At 28.5% G+C, this 19,777-nt stretch overlaps 1 protein-coding gene across 1 annotated transcript; it reads right to left on the reverse strand.

Annotated features, from left to right (window-relative positions):
- Positions 1–366: 366 nt before the first annotated feature.
- On the reverse strand, positions 367–6,473 carry LOC129907693 (uncharacterized). Its single transcript, XM_055984017.1, has 6 exons — positions 5,762–6,473; positions 5,601–5,700; positions 1,833–2,550; positions 1,583–1,775; positions 840–1,510; positions 367–773 (listed from the first exon to the last, which is right to left on the reverse strand). Exons 1-6 carry the CDS (start codon positions 5,920–5,922, stop codon positions 505–507), a joined length of 2,112 nt encoding a protein of 703 aa, XP_055839992.1. The 5' UTR covers positions 5,923–6,473; the 3' UTR covers positions 367–504.
- Positions 6,474–19,777: the final 13,304 nt, after the last annotated feature.

A 19,777-nucleotide genomic window follows, 5' to 3' on the forward strand; every position in this document is an offset into this window, starting at 1 on the left:
TGAAAACATAAAAAAATCTAAAGTCGAAAGAAAAAAAAGACATGAAATTGTTTACATTTACCCACATTGACCCTATTACTTTTTCTGGCTAAATTTGTATGAATTTGTCGAAAAGCTTTCACAGACTATAAATGAGTTTACAATGTCAACATCGGAATGAAGTGCATTTTAATATAATTGTACTTTTTGAAAGCCTCGAAATCAAAATTATTGTATCTCATATGAGGCGGAAACTCTAACACTTTTGGTACTGTATTGAATTATGCAGATTTAAGGGTGGCAATAGTGGCAAACCACGGGGGAATATTTATAAACTGAAAAAAAAGATAAAAATCCAAATGATATAAATATGTATAGTATTAAATGGCTTTTAGTTTTATTTTATTTTCAAGTATAATCAAAATCTTACTTCTAACTTAAAAAATAATAATATCCAACGTTCTATGCTATATTAAAAAATAAACGGCCGCGTTAGTTAGCTTATTTCTTAAAAAAAAAATATCACTACAAAAAATCATTTCCTTTCATGATCACAAGTCTTTCAAAATGTCTACTCGACAGTTTAAGATTCCTTTTACTACTTGTAACACCAGAGTATTCAAACATTCTTCGAACTGAAGCATAAGATGGCAGGGGAGTATTGTATTTCATAAATACTTTTTTAACAATTGGATATTGTTCTAACGAACTCAGGCTATTGTCTTCATCAGCTAAATATCTATTGAATTCTCTTTTTATATTCAACAGTGGATCCAATTCCTTCTTTACGGTAACTGAAAATTCAAAAAAAACAATGAATAAATAGAAAAAAATTGTAAATTCTTAAAGTAAAATTATACTTTTAGAAGTAGTCTGTCCAAAATCAAAGAAATTATGAACTATCGAAGTATCTTCTTGAGATGTATTTACTGGATTCGACGTATCTTCAACTTCTTCTTTCTGAAATTCCCTAGCATGTTCAATAAAATAAAATTTTATTTGATCCACCGAGACGTTGGTAGCAATTTCACTAAGTGCCTTGGCAAATTTAAGTTTAATAACTGGACAGGATACGGCTGCAACTGCACAATCAATATATTCAGGATATATTTCAAAGAATTTTTGATATCTCTTAAATAACTTATTTTCCATTTGCAATCCCAGAACCGAGAGATATTTGAAAGAACCAAAATCAAGTTTGTGTAATTTTACTTTGATCGTTACTAAAGTTGGTAGGAAATACCCATAAAGCATTTGAGATTCTGTTTGAAGAAATTTAAATGCCTCAGCAATGGGTTCCATTAACCGACAATATTCTTCCAAATATTCAATTTCTACAGGACTAAATTTTACTACTTCGAGGAAGAAACATAAATTGTCAAGTCTGTCTTTGTTGTTAAGCAAGCATTTGATGGCATCGTAGAGTGTTACCCAATCAGTTGATGTGGGGAATTTCAAAGAAAATGGAACAAATGTTTTAACCATTTCAGACTTTTCTGGAGAAGCACATTTTGTCCAAATTTCAGAACATCTGAAAGTGATACCAAAAAAAAGTAACAGATTATTGACTTGGACAAATACCTAGTTAAAAATGGGTTCTTACTTTTTCATTAAAGCCCAGTGAAGCTCATCAAGGTTTCCATTGAGTTTTAATAAATGAATGAAATCAGTTGTTGCGAGTGAATATAAATTTTGAATCACACATTGACTGTGTTTTGGAAATCTTTGACCGAAATTCGATAGATCTGGGAGTATTTGAGCTTGATCTTGGTCTTCGTCATCAAATTCATAGCAATCTTCAAAGAATCATTTATAAAAATCAGTTAAGGATCAATTTTTGTCTTTAAATTTACCATTTAATCCAGATTCCTTAAAAAAATCTACTACATTATCATCATTATTTGTAATAGTGCTAACAATTTTATCATCACTGATACCATACTGATAGTTAATGCATTGTAGATATTCAGGAATTTTTTCAATTCCTTCTTCAGTAAATATTCGAAATCCTAGAGCAGCTGATTTTCTACAATAATCAGAATTTATCCAATGACAAGTGTATCCGAAGATGTATCTTCCTTTATACAACCAGACATTGAGAGTTGTACATAAATGTGAAACTTCGGACAAAGTTTCTTGTAATTTTGCAATAACTTGGGAATACTTTCTATCCAATGCATTCATTAGATGATTTTTAGTGCACACAACGAAGCCTGTACCATCAAATAAATCTAGAAATGATGGACTTTCAACAATCGATGGTGACAATCCATGTTCAACTATAAATGCCATAACTTTTCCATCAAATTCAGAATCTGTTACTGTTACTTCGTTTAATATAGACGAAGACGAAGTTGTTGTAATAGTTCTTGTTAACATGGTTCTTGGTGATTTACCAATTTCATTTTTTTCACGAAGATATTCTTCATATTGTACACGATGTCGTTTTTTCATGTGTTGTATGAAATTTGATGTTATATTGAGAGATCCTTTTATTATTTTTGTTGATGTACAAAAAGTGCATTGTGCAAGAATTCCACGGGCTTTCTTTTGATGATCGGTTTCGCCAATCTGAAATAATAAAAAAAACCATAAGAAATATCCGTCTGTAAATTTTGGATAATATTTGACTTTAACTAGATTATACGCGAATAACAAAATAAAATATTTTAAATTGTTTCAGAAAACCTTAAAAATGCAGTTTTATTAGAATCCCCGTTTTCGGGTAATTGCAATACCTCGAAATAGATAGTACCTATGTGAGATGTTAAGCAAGAAGAACTACCTTGGAAAGTACATAAAAATCATTCAGACTGAATTTAGGGCAGATAAGTTTATCCACTTTAAGTGTGGACGATGCGATTTATAGAAGGAGAAAGTACCCCCGACCCCGTTTATGAGGCTTTTGAGATAAAAACGAATTTTGAAGTTACTGTATCTCATAAAACTCGGTGGTTCAAAAAAAATATTCAATTTTGTTGAACCAGGGGTTTTTTTTTAATGCAATTGCTCTCCATCACAAATTTAAAAACAAATTATTCAATGGAGCTGAACAAAATTTGCATCAAAAAAAAAAATTATTGAAACTGAAAATTATTTGCATTAAAATTAAAATTTTTATTGCAAATAGAAATATCTCGTCTTACAAATAAGAAATGTAATTGCATTAGTAAAAATTTTCTGCTTTGAAAAAAAAAAATCAATTCAAAATGTGTTCATTCATTTTTTTTTAATATTCGTCGAGTTTCTTACAATTTTGGATATTTCACCATATATGTACATTGTACATATGTATAAGCCATTTTCTACAATATTGAACCTACTTTTAGGCCAAATAGTGCAATTGTAAGAAATTCAAAGAATATTTAAAAAAAATTTAATGTATGTACACATTTTTTTTTTTTTTTTTTTCAATGCAAAAAATATTTTATTTGCAGCGACATTTTTTTTTATGCAAAATATTTTTATTTGCAATAAAAATTTTATTTTTAATACAAATATTTTTAAGTTGCAGTACAATTTTGTTGTTTTTAATAGGTACAATTTTTGTCAGTTGCTTTAAAAATTTTTGATTTTAATGCAAATTGTTTTTAATTGCAATAAATATATTTTTTCTTTGTTTTGAGTGCATTTTTTTTTACTTCGATTCGGAAAAAAAAACGAAATCTAGATAACAATTTTACATGACATTACGATGATGCAGAATGCAATTCGGCAATTTTTTCTGTCTGTCTGTCTTTAAGTATCTCGAGCTACAGCCCAAACTACTGAAGCGATTTTCTTCAAACTTGGTAGTAAACAGGTTTGGGTGATTCCCTAAAGAACGAATTGGAATTTTTTTTAAGGACCAAAACTAACGGTACCTGTCATATAACGGAAATAGAAAAATTAACTTTTTTCAAAAACGGCTAAAACGATTTTGATTAAAATTTTTGTGTGTAGTGCTACTCATAAAAGCCTCCTTTTGAAATAAAAATAATATTTTTTATACCCTTATTAACGGTTCCTGCCATAGAACGGTTTTTTTGATTTATGAATTTCTCGTAAACGACAAAACCGATTTCAACAAAAAAATTTATACAGAAAAGTTAAAACAATCATCTTATACAAATTTTCAAAAAATACATTTTTGGATTTTTAAAAAATATTTTAACATTTTTTCTTGAAAAACAAATTTTTTAAAAACGGGTTGATGAATTTTTCCGAAATCTCGTTTTTATGTGTTGAATAAAATTTTCTTAAAAGTGGCATACCAATTTTTTTTTTTTTTTTTGAAAAATGTTAGAAAATGTTCATATATTAAAAATTATTTTTTTTTTAAACGGCTCTAACGATTTTCGAAATTATCTTTTTTTAATTCTTTTTTTTTAACAAGAAAAAGTTGATATAAAAACGGTGTATAATCATTTATAAAAACTGATTAAATTTTGTACACTATATTTATGAAATGCCTTAAAATATAAAATTTTTAATTTTCCCTACTTTTGTTCAGTAAAATACTTTTATATTAGAGTTACTTTAACCATAAGAGCAAGTACGTGCGACCCCAGTCGTGCATTTTATTTATTGATATTTTTGCAACCCTGTATTGAACATTGTATTTTTTTTTTCACAATTCCAAGTCTTTTTATGTTTGTCGTAGGGCAAAAAGAAAACAATAGAAAACAATTATTCTATTCCAACACACACTCACAAACAAAACACGAAACAAGACGACACGACGCACAGTGGGGCAAACTTGGAAAAAACCTCATTAATCAAAAGTGACCATTTTGAGGATTCAATATTGGTTTCTTTGTGTTAATTAGTTGTCAGACCAAGAAATAATTACTGTTTTTTCAAATAAAGTATATTTTATTCGTTTAGATAGACATTTCATTATAAAGAAAGAAAAAAATATATTGAAAATATTGAAATAATTTATAAAAATTGGCTAATACACAAAATTCAATAAAATAATAAAAACTTATTAAATAAGGAAAAATTTAACAGTTAGTTGAAAATATAAGTAACAATTTTTAAGTGATTTGAAACACAAAATACATTTTTTTTTTCAAAATTTATAAAAACTTTAAACATGCTATCAATTTTCAAGTGATTTGAAACACAAAAATAAATTATATACGAGTTCATAATAATAACACAATAATGGTATAAGTTTTACAGTGATTTGACTCTATCAATCGTTTAGTTAAACACTCGAATTGGAAAATTAGTCAGAAGAGATAAAAATATTGTAACTTTCAAAGGTTCCTATAAAAGTTAAGATTAGAGTATGAACATACCTAAATTACCCCTGCAAAATTAAACAAAATCAATCAAGTAGTTGTATGGATTTTTTTTTCCATACTTGTATACAAGATGCCCCACTGTCTCGCAACACCGCAATGCCATATGCATTGCATTTATTTAATTCCGAAAATTTTATATTTGCAATAAAATTATTTGTAATGCAAAATAATAATATTTGCAGTAAAATTTTTATTTTCTACGTTAAATATTTTTATTTGCAATACTTATCCGGGTTTTACTGTACAGTCATTTTATGTTTTTTTTTCTCTTTTCGTAAATAGGTACATAGAAGGGTTATAGTTCAATATTTGAAATCAATAGATACTTACTCGTCTTACAACTTTAAAAAATCTTCCGTTAAAAATCAATGGTATTCTTTCAGAAACATTCAAACTTGAACTATTGTTCAACTGTGGAGAATATGGTAACCTAAAATTTTAGACTTCATTAAAAAAAATACTTCCAAACAACACAAATTTAACTACTGTACCCAATTGATTCGGATTTAAGCTCTTTAAGTAAATTTGAATCATCATTACTAGCATTATCATAATTTGCCGATTCCATACTCGTTTCTTTTTTCATTGTTCTTTCAATTTCAATGTATGATGGATCCGCAATACTGTCATCTGATTCCAAGCTTGAATCCATGTTTGTATTTTTTTTTTATTTCAATTGTTTTCTTTACAACACCATAAAATGCTTTCAATGTAAAAGCTCTAAGCACACTAAAGCTTTTGAATTGAAATTAAATTACTTGTAAAAAAAAAAAACCTCAATGCTGTTTTAAATAACAATCAATACAAAAGCACACATTAATTAATTGGCGCACACACATGGAATTAACAAACAGTAAGAAGATATTTTGCACGTTTTACAGAATCTTCAATTGAATTCATAACAAACAAATTGAACCAACACCGAGACCGACTCAACGAAAGAGAATGATAATGATTGACTGGAAGCAGCAGAAAAATCATACAAAAATCCAAGGAATACACGAAACGAAAAGTTCCACACAGACATGAGAATTCACACAATTGCAAAAAAGCTCTTTTTCTTCTTATATACTCGTATATTAATGAAAAATTTAATTATCATTAGCTTAGCAATAGTTTCATGGAAACAAATTAAATTACATTCCACTCAATGCTAATGGCAGGCAGACAAATAATGAATAATGTTGTCGCTGCTATGTAGGTATACTCTTGTGCGCATCTACACATAAAACACAATGAGAGTGTATTGTAATCTAATTATCTTTTATCATTGATGTCTGCCTGTTTATATACTTGATTGTTTGAGTGTGTATGTGAAAAAGAAACCATTTTTATTTGTATACAAGTGCAAGTAGGTACCTATGCTAACGCGACTTTACCCAAGTAATTAAATTATTACTTGATTGGAAATTGAAAACAGTGGGGCATATAATATTGAAAATCAGTACCAGATTCAGAATACAAAAATTGCACCTTTATTTTCTTTATAAACTTAAATAAAGATGAGAAATATTTTTTCTTTTTGTTTCTAATTAATAAATATTTATTTAATGTTAAGTATCGTTCCAAAATAAATCTTTTTTTGAGTTCCTACATTAAGTAAAATTAATTAAATTTTCCTTTAATCTTTTAATAATGTTGATTCGGATTTTTTTTAACAAGTTCACAATATACACTTATGTAACTTGAAGCAAGGGTTGTAAAAAATCATTTTTTTAATGCATTTGTTTTCCATTACAAATTTAAAAAAAAATATATTTATTGCAACTAAAAATATTTTTCATAAGAAATACTGAAAAATATTTGCATTGAAATTAAAATTTTTATAGCAAATAGAAATATTTTGCATTAAAAAAAATTTATTGTATATACAAAATTTTCAAAATTGAAAAAATTCAATGCAAAATTCATGAATTACCTAAATATTCTTTTTTAATATTCGTCAAATTTCTTACAATTTTGACTTTTTGACCATTAGGTACATTAATTCAAAGAATATTAAAAAAAAAAAATATTTAATGCACACAGTGAATGAATTTTTTTATTCAATGCACAACATTTTTCTTTTAATAATTTATTTTTATTTGCAATAAAATTTTTTTTAAATGCAATTTTTCAGTTGCCATATTTTTAATGCAATTTTGTTTATTTGCAAACAAATATTTTTTTAAATATCAATTTTTTTTTTTTTTTTGATATTTTTACACAACCCTTCTTGAAACTAATGATATCTACATTTTTAAGTTCGTTTTCCCACTGTTTCTCACGTATTGTGTTACATCGACTTTCGTAGGCAATGAATACATGCTTACAAAAAAATAATTAAAATTTATAGGAAGACATTAATGAAAGCTAACTTGCAAACACACGACATTATAATTAATGAATATGAAAAAATAATAATTTAATTGTTCAATTTAATGGAATTGATGCAGTTAGCCAAATTAAAAATAATTTGTTTCTTCAAGGTGAATTGTGAATGCAACGAAATTTAATTTAAAACCTAGTTTGATAAATAGGTACATTAATATGAAAATTTAACAAGAATAACAACAAAAATTAGTACCTTCCTACTTTGTGGGTTTGAAAGTCTCTTCATTTCGTTTTTATTTGAAATTAGGATTTTAATACTGTACTTCAATGCATAAATGAAATTGTATATGAGTTACCAAGCAGTTTATTATCTCATCGGATAAAAATATTATTGCAAATAAAAATATTTTACATTAAAATAATTTTAAATTTCTGCATTGAAAAAAAAATTCTATGCAAATTTATAAATATTTTTTGAAATATTCGTCGATTTTCTTACAATGACTATTCGGCCTCATAATAGGAGGCCAATAACTCATGTTGATGTTGATATGATCAAATAGCCAAAATTGTAAGAAATTCGACGAATATTAAAAAACAAATATTAAATGCATATATTTTGCATAGAATTTTGTTCAATGCAGAAAATTTTTGATTAGCAAAAACTTTTGTTTTTTAATGCAAAATATTTTTATTTGGAGTAAAATTTTTTTTCAATGCAAACTTTTTTCATTTCCAATATTTTTTTTTTTGTAACGCAAAATATTTTTATTTCAAATATTTTTTTTATACAATGCAAATATTTTTCAGTAGCAATGAAAATTTGTTTTAATGCAAATATTTTTTATATGCAATAAATATTTGTTTTGTAACGTAAAGCAAATACATTAAAAATAAAACGATTTTGTTCGAATTTTCCCAAAAAAGGTCTGTTTGGATACAGTCTAAAACAGAAATATTTCTACTTTTATAAACATTTTCAGCCCAATTCCTGTTTGGGTACTCTGGAATGGTGTAGTTTTGTACATTATTTTTGATAAAAGTAGAAATATTTCTGTTTTAGGTAGTACATAAACAGACCTAAAAAATATTTGAGCATAAGCTTTAACCAGTAAACTAATTTCCGGTCCTTTTAACATACTTACTTAAATTTGTATAAATTAATAACCAAATCCGCTGTTAAATAAAATCTTTGTGAAAAAAGCATGCAAACAATTTTTTTACATTTTTTTTATATTTTTTGATAATATCTTTATTGAAAGTATTTTTTAAAGATAAACAAACTAAGAATTAAATAAAAATAATTTTTTAAGTCTAATGCAAATAATTAAAACAAAATTTGTTCATACAAAAAACTTAAAAATTACAAAACGATTGAATAGCTAATGCTACTCTTTGGAATAATTGTTTCCTGAAATGATTTTATTGTTTATTTGTTTGAAAAATAAACATCTACTACCTTTATTAATAAAAAAATATATACTATACTTTGAATGTTCAACATTCATTTGAAAAAATTTGACAATTGAATACTTCTTAGCGAGGTTAAAATTACTTGATACTGGACTTCAATCCGATTTCTTATCCCAGATTAATTTTCTTCTTTAAGCATCTTGCTCCATCATATTCAAAAACTCCATCAATCGATCCTCTGCCACCTCTTCCATAGGTTCCGATTTCACCTTTACCAATCCTCCATCAAATACAGGCGCATCTGGCAACGATGTTGATGGTTGTGGAACTGACGCCGAAGCATTATCATCAACCAATTTAATTTCCAAACTCCGATATTTCTTTATTACACATACACTTGGATGATCCAAGAAATTCGATCCCAATACCAATGGAAAATCTTGAATATCATCTTCAACGACTAGAATATCAATGACCAGCTCAACTTCTCCAACACAAACATTTTTCGATATCTTTCCAATTGTTTTGGATGAACCTGATGCAAATCCATTTAGTTGCAAATGACATGGTTGCATCTTCCAATCGTGTTTTTCAAATTCACTCCTTTGTAGAGTTGTACAATCACTTCCAAGATTAACCAAAGCTGTCACATAGACATTATCAATTCGTACTGGTTTCAATAATTCACTCAGATTACGATTAGTTCTGATGGAAGAAGTTAAACTTTCTTGTGGAGAAAGTTTCACCGATTGATTCGCTGGTAAACGTAACTTCTTTGCTGGAGGTTCTTCATTATTTACTTCTTGTTTATAATCTCTTCCAAATTTTCCTTCTTTACATTCTTTCGTATAATGTCCTTCGATCCTGCAAATTCTACAAAATCCTTTACGTCTTTGTGGCTCCTCAATATCTTCTTCACGATTCTCGTTGAATTTACATTCCCTTGTAAAATGTCCTTCCATCTTACAGATTCTGCAGTAACCTGCTCGCTCCGATACTTTTAACCTGCAATTTATAGTTAAATGACCTTTTTTATAACATAATTGGCAGATCATTTGTCTTTTTTCTTCAGGATCACCAGATGCACGATTTAATTCATTATTGAATTTACAATCTCTTGTAAAATGCCCCTCTTTTTTACAAATTCTACAAAAACCATCACGTCTTGGTCTAGAATCCTGTTGAATGGAACCTTCTCTTTCGACTAATTTACAATCTCTTGTAAAATGCCCATCTATTTTACAATTTCTACAAAATCCATCACGTCTTGGTCTAGAATCCTGTTGAATAGAACCTTCTCTTTCGACGAGTTTACAATTCCTTGTAAAATGACCACCTTCTTTGCATATTCTACAAAATCCTTCAGATTTTTCCTCCTTCTCGTTGTCGTCTTCTTTGGAATGTTCTGCTCCTGCTGGTGATTCCTTCATTCTACATTCTGGCATAAAATGATGTACTGTCTTGCATTTTCTACACCATCCATCTGGTCCAGGCTTTGGCTTATAACGATCATATTTTTTAGGACAATCTTGCCTAAAATGACCTCCTGTCTTGCAGATTCTACAAAATACTGATCGTCGTTTGTAGGAAGACTCGTTTAGAAGATTTGCTTCTGGTTTTTGTTCGTTAAATTTACAATCTTCCATCGAGTGACCTCCAATTTTACAGATTTGACAAAATATATCAACTCCTCGTCTATCTTCAGATCCTTCGTGTTCTTCATTGAATCGATTACGTCTTGGCGGAGATTCGCGTGGAGGTGTTCCATTCAGCTTACAATCCCTGGTAAAATGTCCTTCAATCTTACAAATTCGACAATATCCAACAATACGTCTATCTCTTTGCTCCGAGACATGACGGCTAGTAGAACGTTCCCGTCGATCCTTATTGAATCTACAATTCTTCGCAAAATGACCTCCTTTCTTGCAGACTTCACAAAAGATCCGTTCCCGTCGTCCTTGATCGGAATGAGGAATAGAAAATTCTCGGGTTTCCTCACGTAACTTCTGGAATGCTTCAAGTCTGGCCTGACAATCTTTCGATAAGTGTCCAGATTCGTTGCAAAAATAGCAAACGAATTCGTCGAAAGTGCAATCCTTTCTTAAATGTCCTGGTTTCTGACATTTTAAGCAAAGAACATCAATATTGAATCTGGATTCCTCTCGGATCTTCTCGGAATGTTGTCGGTCATCATCCCCAGACCATCTTTCGTCGCGATTGTCGATAGTAAAACGACAAATACTGGGGGAATCCCGATCATTCATCCGTTTTCTTTCCTCTCTAACTCGTTCATCCAGCTTGAAACGACATTCCCTAGCTTCATGACCTCTTTTCTTGCAATGAGAACAAATTTTGCTCATTGGGCAATATTTGGAATAGTGACCAATCTTTTTACAAAGAACGCATAATATTTTACGTTGCTTCACAGATTCATGAGAAGCTGGATTCGGGTTGGGACCAGTCTTCAAATGGACAACTCTTTCTTCTTCAAGAATTGGCCTCTTTGACCGACATTCATTTGCCGGATGGCCATATTTTTTACAGTTCCAACAAAATGGTGGTTCCTTTTCTTCAGATTCTTCATCTCTTCGACGATGACGACCAAGTCGATTCCTTAAATCACCCTCGTCATCGCTTCTATCAGCGGTAAATGCTTGAATTCGTTCCCACAACTCATCGACAGTCTTACAATCGCAATCAATTAATTTGCTTTGCAAAGATGGATCCCTCAAACCTGATATAATGAAATTAATTGTACCTTCCACATTGCATCCACATTTCAATGCCATTCGTTCCACACCGAACACATACTTCTCATAAGTTTCATCGAATTGTTTGCGACGTCTTAACAATTGTTCATACAAATCAGAAGACTTCTCATCACGAGAAAAATGTTCCACAAATCTGATTTTAAATTCTGGCCATTGAAATAAATTCTCTTTATGCCATAATTTAGCTTCACCTTGAAGACGAAGTGAAGCATAAACTAAAGTTAAACGATCATCCCAACCATAAATTTCTTTCATATCTTCCACAGTATTGATCCACTGTTGTGGATTTAAAGTGGAACATATTGGATTGAATGATGGAATTAAATCGAGAATTTCTTCTGGATCCATTGGTGGACCGGATGGAATGTGTCGTTGTCGTTGGCGAGAATCTTCTCGGTCGACACTTTTTCTTTTGATTGCAATTTTAATTGTTTCCATTAGATCTTCTTCTTCGTGACTTGGTTGTCGACGGAATCTACGAGTGTTGTAATTATGTTTGTTGTATTTATTCATTTTTGTTTTGTTTTTTAATTTGCAAGATAGTTTATTTACTTATTTTGACAAATGAGAAATAATGATTTTTTTCCCACAGCACACACAGCACAACCGGTCGATATCTGTTGAAAAATAAAACTGCTCGCTTTGCAGCTTTGGGGTATTATGTACATAAAAACAAAAAAAAAAACAACACAAACAGCTGTGATGTGAATTGAGTATATTTTGCGCGTGGTTTTGTTGGGTGTGTGTGTGGAATATCGTCACAGATTTGGGTATATAGAAAAACCTACACATGCGCTAGCGACAGAAAAGTCGAAGGCAATGTGCATTTTTATTTACCTGCTTTGAACTCGAAGAAAAGGATTTTTATCCCTTTTTTGAATAATTTACAGGTAAAATGAAATAAAAATACATGTAAAACATGTCGACAAAAAAGAAAAACTGCAAACAATAAATCATGTAATTAACGATGTGTGGCGATTCAGCTGCTTTTAAAGTATTCAAATAAATAATAATTTCTCTCGTGCAATGAAACATGTGTATGGTGACCATTCTTAATTTTTTTTTAACGTTCAAATCGGATGTTTGTTACCTGCAAATACATACAATGTTGGTATAATTTAAAAAAACGTATTTTTAGATAATTAGTAATATTGAGTCATACATACGAGTACATTGGAAAGATATTTTTTTTTTGTTGGGTTAAAATGTTTGTAGGTATGTTTATTCGATTTGGTTTATTAACTTTGAAAACAAACGTTTTAATTTTCTCAAAATTTGAATGCAAGTTGATTACTAGTAGGTATGAATGAACGTAGAGCAGCTTGAATAAAAATTGCGATTTTTTCAGTGATTTTTAAGAGGCTGTTCATAGGTAGATTCCTAAGTGGAAAATGCTCGTACAAAAAATTAGAAAATTTTTTTGAGAGCTAACATATCGTGGTTTTTAGAAACTTATATTGTATCAAAAAAATTTCAAAACCATCCAGAAATAGCTTGCAATTTATAATTTTTTTTTTTTTTGATTGAGTTGAAAAACCATACGAAAGCGTGAATATTCATTAGATTGCTAATTTAAAAAAAAAAATATAGGTACCTATTTATCGGAATTTAAATGGAAAATGAAAACAAAACAAAATGGGACAAAACAAAAATCCACATTTTTCTACACGTATGTAAATAAATCTATAAGTCCAATAAGTTAAAGATTTTTTGCAAGCTTTAAAAAAATTCCTTATAATAAAAAAAAAAAAAACATACACAAAATTACCATTCACAAAATAATTGTGTATCGAAAATTCATATTTCGAAAGTTCTTAGCAAAAATCCGTCTTTTGTTTTCATTATCTTTGCATCTGTAAAAAAAATTTCCCCTTCTTATGATAACGACTAATGTCTATTACCCCTAGCATAGTTTTTAAAAACTCTTTCATTTTTACTAGACTTTTCTTTTTCTTCTAACAAATTTATTTATGGATTAAATAAAAAATTCAGCTTTTGAAGACTTACCGTCTTATTTTTTTTTCATGCCATTTTACCCCTATTTTATGATTGAATTTTTAAAAATCTTCTTCTAACTTAACTTTCACTTATAAATGACCTTTCAAATTTAAGGAAATTGACTAAATTTGTTTGGATATGATGCTATTGTCAAATTTCAAAATCTACTTAAGTATTTTACCGATCGCATGGGGAAGACACCAAATTTTACTTAACTTTAATGAATAAATAGTATTAATTATAACCGATAATGCACTTTTCACTCGTTTTTCACACAAATAAATTTAATTTTGCTAAATTAATTCTTTAATTCAAAACAATCTGCTGTCAGTTTGACAAAAAAAACTTTCCTAAATTTTTAGGGAAAATTTTCTTGCCTAACTTTCCAGTTAGCTTTCCAATAAAATTACCTAAATTGGAAAGATTTTTTTTGACAGCTGACCAATCAGAGACCGAGAAATTGGGCAGGTTCAGAAACGTTAGGGACTAAATATTTAGTTAATTTCTCGGTCTCTGATTGGTCAGCTGTCAAAAAAAATCCTTCCAATTTAGGTAATATTATTTTAAAGCTGACTGGAAAGTTAGGCAAGAAAATTTTCCCTAAAAATTTAGGAAAGTTTTTTTTGTCAACATGACAGCAGATTGTTTTTATTTAAAGAATTAATTTAGCAAAATTAAATTTATTTGTGTGAAAAAACAACTATAAAGTGCATTATCGGTTATAATTAATTTTATTTATTCATTACAGTTAAGTGAAATTTGGTGTCTTACCCATGCGACCGGTAAAATTCTTAAATAAATTTCGAAATTTGACAATAGCATCACATCCAAACTAATTTAGTCAATTTACTCAAATTTCCGTTCAGAAAATGACGTTGCCTAAATATCTTGTCCCTAATATTTCCTGAACGTGCCCATTACCTAAATATTTAGTGCCTAACGTTTCTGAACCTGCCCACTAACTTTTTTACATAAAAAAATAGATCGATGCCAATTTTAAAACTCGTTTTCTGAAAAAAAAATTTTTTGTTGAGTTATTACAGTGTTCAAGTACATAAATGAGAGATGAGTTAATTTTGAGCAAAGCTAAAAAATATTTAAAAACATTAATTTTTTTTTCATAGTTTAGTAGGTAGAATCATTATGCAAGGAAAAATTAGTTAAATGGAAAATAAATTTTTTTTAATTTATTATTTTATTAAAAAACCCATCCCATTTATATTTGAATAAAAGAGATGGAATTTGAAATAGTTTGTACCTATTACTATTATCCCAACCTTTCATAACCTTCAACCTTCAATTCCCCTAAAACTTAATTTTGTTGAAATTTAAATTTTATTATAATTCCACAAAATTCATTACAAAATATCTGCATGTACATATTTTTAGTGATAGAATGGTCACCACTTATAGGTACATACTTGATCAAGAAATCAACAAAAAAAAATATGACAAAGACAAATCCATGCAAGGGCCATCTAAATGGCCGAAAAAGATCTTTCCGATTTTATTTGACTCACATGGGCAAATTACATTACAATTACAATACACAAGCTGATCACACTAAATTTGTGTACATAATGTAGATCCAAACTCATATGCGCATGTTACCCTAGTTTTTGTTCTCATTTTTTTTTTGTCTGCGCTTGCCGGCTTTTTGCTTATCTTGCAATTTTACAGCACTCATTGTAGTTTGTTGATATCGTTTGCAGATAGAGAGGTATATATCGCTGGCTGAGAATTATAAGGGTGTATTTCATACAAAATACAAAAAATGAGTTTTATACACCAAAATTTTCGTAATTTCAACGGCTTTTATATAAAATTTAAAAAAAAATTAGAAAAAAATTAATGGCGAAGGCACAGGTAAAAAAGACATACAACTTTCATGATTTCACATACATGTATTAATATAATAAGGTTCTATGTTATTCAAATTGCAACATAGAACCTTTTTACTGATTTTTTCAAACAAAAAAATACATTGATTTTAGTTACATAGAACTTTTTTACGCAAAATTTTCAAAATGAAATCTTATGGAAATGATCTTTTTTCTAACTAAAGTAAAAATAAAAGATCTTTTGATGTTTTTGCTGGTATTGAACAACAGGGATGGAGTCGGCTAACTTGATAGTCAATAAATGACAGTCAAAAACGACGATTTTGCTCCATAATTCGTCATTTTTGACTATCAACTATCGACTATCAAGTTAGTGGACGGGCTTTTGCTTAACAGCATAGAATTTTCGTATCTCGTTCTGTACTCTTTAAACCAAAATATGTACTATCCAACCTTAACCTTTGCAATAATTCATAACCTAGATATTCTTACATCATAATTAAATTAAAATAATGTTTTTTGTGTGCCAAGAATGGAAGTGATTTTGGGAATTTCATAGTTCGTATTATTAAACCAAAAGTTAAAGAAACACTTAGATTCCTTAACTTTAAATAAAAGAAGTAACCTTAGTACCCAAAAAAACAAAAAATTAACTAATTTTTAGTTATATTTGGAAAAATTGAGTATTTTTTTTTTTTCAAAGGTCAAGATTTTACTCTACGAACCGTAGTGAACTCTTCGTTATTCATCTTTACAATTATATTAGTTTATTTCTATTAATAGTTTCATCGAATAAAACTTTTTTTTAACTTGAAGCAAATTTACTTACGTTATACATGGAGACAAATAAGCAACTTAGAATCAAGATGATACTCCTCTAAAATCCAATCCTCTTAAATTAATAAGATTTCTAATAAAAATAAGTAAAATTTGTTTAAACATTTTTAAAATCAAAGTGAACTTCATTTTAATAAGAATTTTCTTTTTAAGAAAATTTAAGTGTAGATACCTGCTAAGATTGAAATGATTTTTCATTAATTTTATGTAGTTATTAAAATTAAAAGATTAAACAAACTTTAAATTTTTTTTTGGCATAAATTTTGCACCGTAGATGATTGTTTTAAGACGACTGTCTTTCTGACAAAAAAGCATGCAAAAATCCAATTGATTTAATACAAATTCTAAATGTTTTTAGCATGTCTTTTTTCAACAAAAGTAGGAATTGTTGTTTTCTATAAATGCAACAACGTGATTTGTGGTATTTTTTTCTGTTATTTAAAATAGTTATTGACTGTTTTGTGCAAAACTTGAATAAAATTAAATTAAATCAAAGCCTATTTCACGATGAAGTCACTTTTTTCATATAAAATCCATTTATTACATGTAAGCTCTTTATAACTATAAGGTTCTATGTTGAACATAGAACCTTTTTCAAATTTGTTTACCAACTTTTTCATAAAAAAGTTCTATGTCATTTTTAAAAAATGCTCATAGAATCCTTTTTTCTGGTGAAATTAATGTTTTTTTCATGGTTTTATGATTTTTTTAGGGTCCTTTATAAGATTGCATCAATACTTTACTGCTATGTAACTATTTTATCCGAAAACCAGCCTTAAAAAACTTTGAGATCGATTTTCTCAAAACTAAGGTGAGTTGACATACAACCCTATAATTCTCAGCCAGCGATATGACAGTGGCACATGGTAACTCAAACTTGTTTTGATAAAAAAAATTAAAGATAATCTACAGTAAACATGAAAAGATAACGTACAGTAGTTGAATATGAAAAAAATTGTAAGAAAAAATAAAGAAAAGTTCTACTATTACGCTGTTGTTTTTCAGGTAGGTAGGATAATATAAGTACATAACTACATAGGTACAACGAAATGAGTGTGGAAATTAACATGAGTGGATTATGAAATTTAAAATTTCCTACTTGCAGGTACGTTTGGAAGTTAGATTTATTGGATTTGTATGTTCAATGTATGTAACTAAAGAATTAAAGCTTCGCTACTAAATGACACCTGGAAACCTACCTAAGGCCTCAGTTATAGCTATCAGTAAAATCCATCAGTAAAATTGGAACATCAGGAATCTGAAATCTTTTACTGATGAGCGTTTATAGCAATCAGTAAATTTACGTCATTAAATTAAATGTCTCAAGAAATTTTTTTACTGTTGATTTCATCAGTGATTTTTTTTAATGATGGCACCGGAACAGTAAAAAAATGAAACGCCAACAGTAAAACGAAATGGAATTCTTTTTGGCATTTGGCAGTCAGCTGTTCAGTAAAATGAAATTTCATCAGTAAAATTTATAAAATGAGTTTGTGTATAAAATTTAACACAAAATGCATTGATTCTTCTTGAAAAAATTAGTGGAAATATGTTTTCAATTTATTTCATCAAAATTTTCCACAAAATATGAGATTAAAGTATTCAAAATATCAAAACAAAATGTTTACTGATGGATTTTACTGATAGCTAAACTGAGCCCTAAGCGATGTTTTTTTCTAAAAAAAAATCATACATACACAGCGATGCCAACTGAGGCATAATTATGCCTTTTAGGCATAATTTTATTAGCTAAGGCATTGAGGCTAATTTTTTGCCAAAAAGGCATAATTTTTTCATTCCACTCTTGATTTGTATTTTAAAAGTTTCTTATAATTTTTCAAATATTTTGATAAAAAGACTAAAAACTAATACTTTCTTTTAAATAAAGGTTGTTCGAAATTTTATCTACAGAATTTGTTTTTACCATTTAACTCTTGGTATTGTTTAATTTTTCGAAGAATTTTTTCACACTAATCACTTTTACTAGAAAAGAATCTAATTTTGTTGCTGTAAAAAGGTCTAAAACGCTTGCAAATAGGCTAATATTTTTTATTGGTGAAAAAAATTGGCCGCTAATTTCTTCCAATTATATGAAGCAACGTCTTGAAATATTCCTTTCGAAGAAAATAAGTTTCCGTTACGTGACAAATAAGTTGCCTTAGTCCCGATTTTTCAATCGTCAGTTAGACTATCAGAAGAATAAATTTTAATATAAAAAATTTTATTCCTCGGAATAATCTCTATCTGAGGTTTATCTGACTATTGATAAATTGGCCCTTAATGTATAAATTGATTAAATAAACATTTCGTTTTGTGTACTTGTGTACTTTTCGTATATAATAATTTTTTAAGCATAAATTAAGAAATTTAAATTGATGCATAATTTATTTGAAAAGGCATAATTTTTTTTCAAGTGAGGCATAATTTTGACTGAATGGGTTGGCAACGCTGTACATACATATTTAGTGAACAAATGCACACAAAATTAATTTTTGAGGTTTGACATTTTCCACTGTGTGCCATACAGTAGAGCTTTTTATGATAATTTGCGTCGAAAAACATTTCTTGACGAACAATAATGAATTTTGGAGAACTTATCGATTTTTGTGTGCTAAATAAAAAAAAAACTGCCAACTACAAAATGGTGGCCAGAATAAGCACTTAGCAAAAAAAAATCTATTTTAAATAAGAAAAATTTTAAATTTTTAATTAAAAACTTAGCTTAGTTGAAATCAAAAATGTATTAAAATTTTGTTTAAAGTGTAGTTGGTCAAAGGTTCCTTCCTGAGTCAATTAAAAAATTCCAAATTTGTCCCAAATTAATAAAGTAATAAAATGCCAAAATAATATAAATTTACTTTAAGAGCTCTGGTTATCCCATTTCTTGAATATTTTCGATAACTTTACTATGAATTTTCATAAAAATATTGAATATTTACAGTTGGCAATTTTGTTTCAATTAAAAACTCGGGTTATTATGAGTACCATTCGTATGGGAAATATGCTACGAATGCTAAAAAAAATTGCAAAATAAATTCGCAATGAGCATTCGTATGAAATTTTCCATCAATTCTGTTTGTTTTTTTTTTGATTTTCGTAGCAAATCCACACTACAAATAGAGAAACACGCATTTTTGAGTTCTTATATCTGAAAACAACAGTCACTAATGCATATGCTTAAAAAGTAAACCGTTTATAATTCAAGTAAAAAAAATTAGTAAAACCGCTTTTGTTGGCTTTTATATCAATGGTTTATTCTTCACCTACCATTTTTGGCCATTTTTTCTTATTTCTGCCTTGAAACTAAATTTAAGTTACAAGATAAACTAATTGG

Source organism: Episyrphus balteatus, chromosome 1 (assembly GCF_945859705.1).
Source record: "Episyrphus balteatus chromosome 1, idEpiBalt1.1, whole genome shotgun sequence".
NCBI lineage: Eukaryota > Metazoa > Arthropoda > Insecta > Diptera > Syrphidae > Episyrphus > Episyrphus balteatus.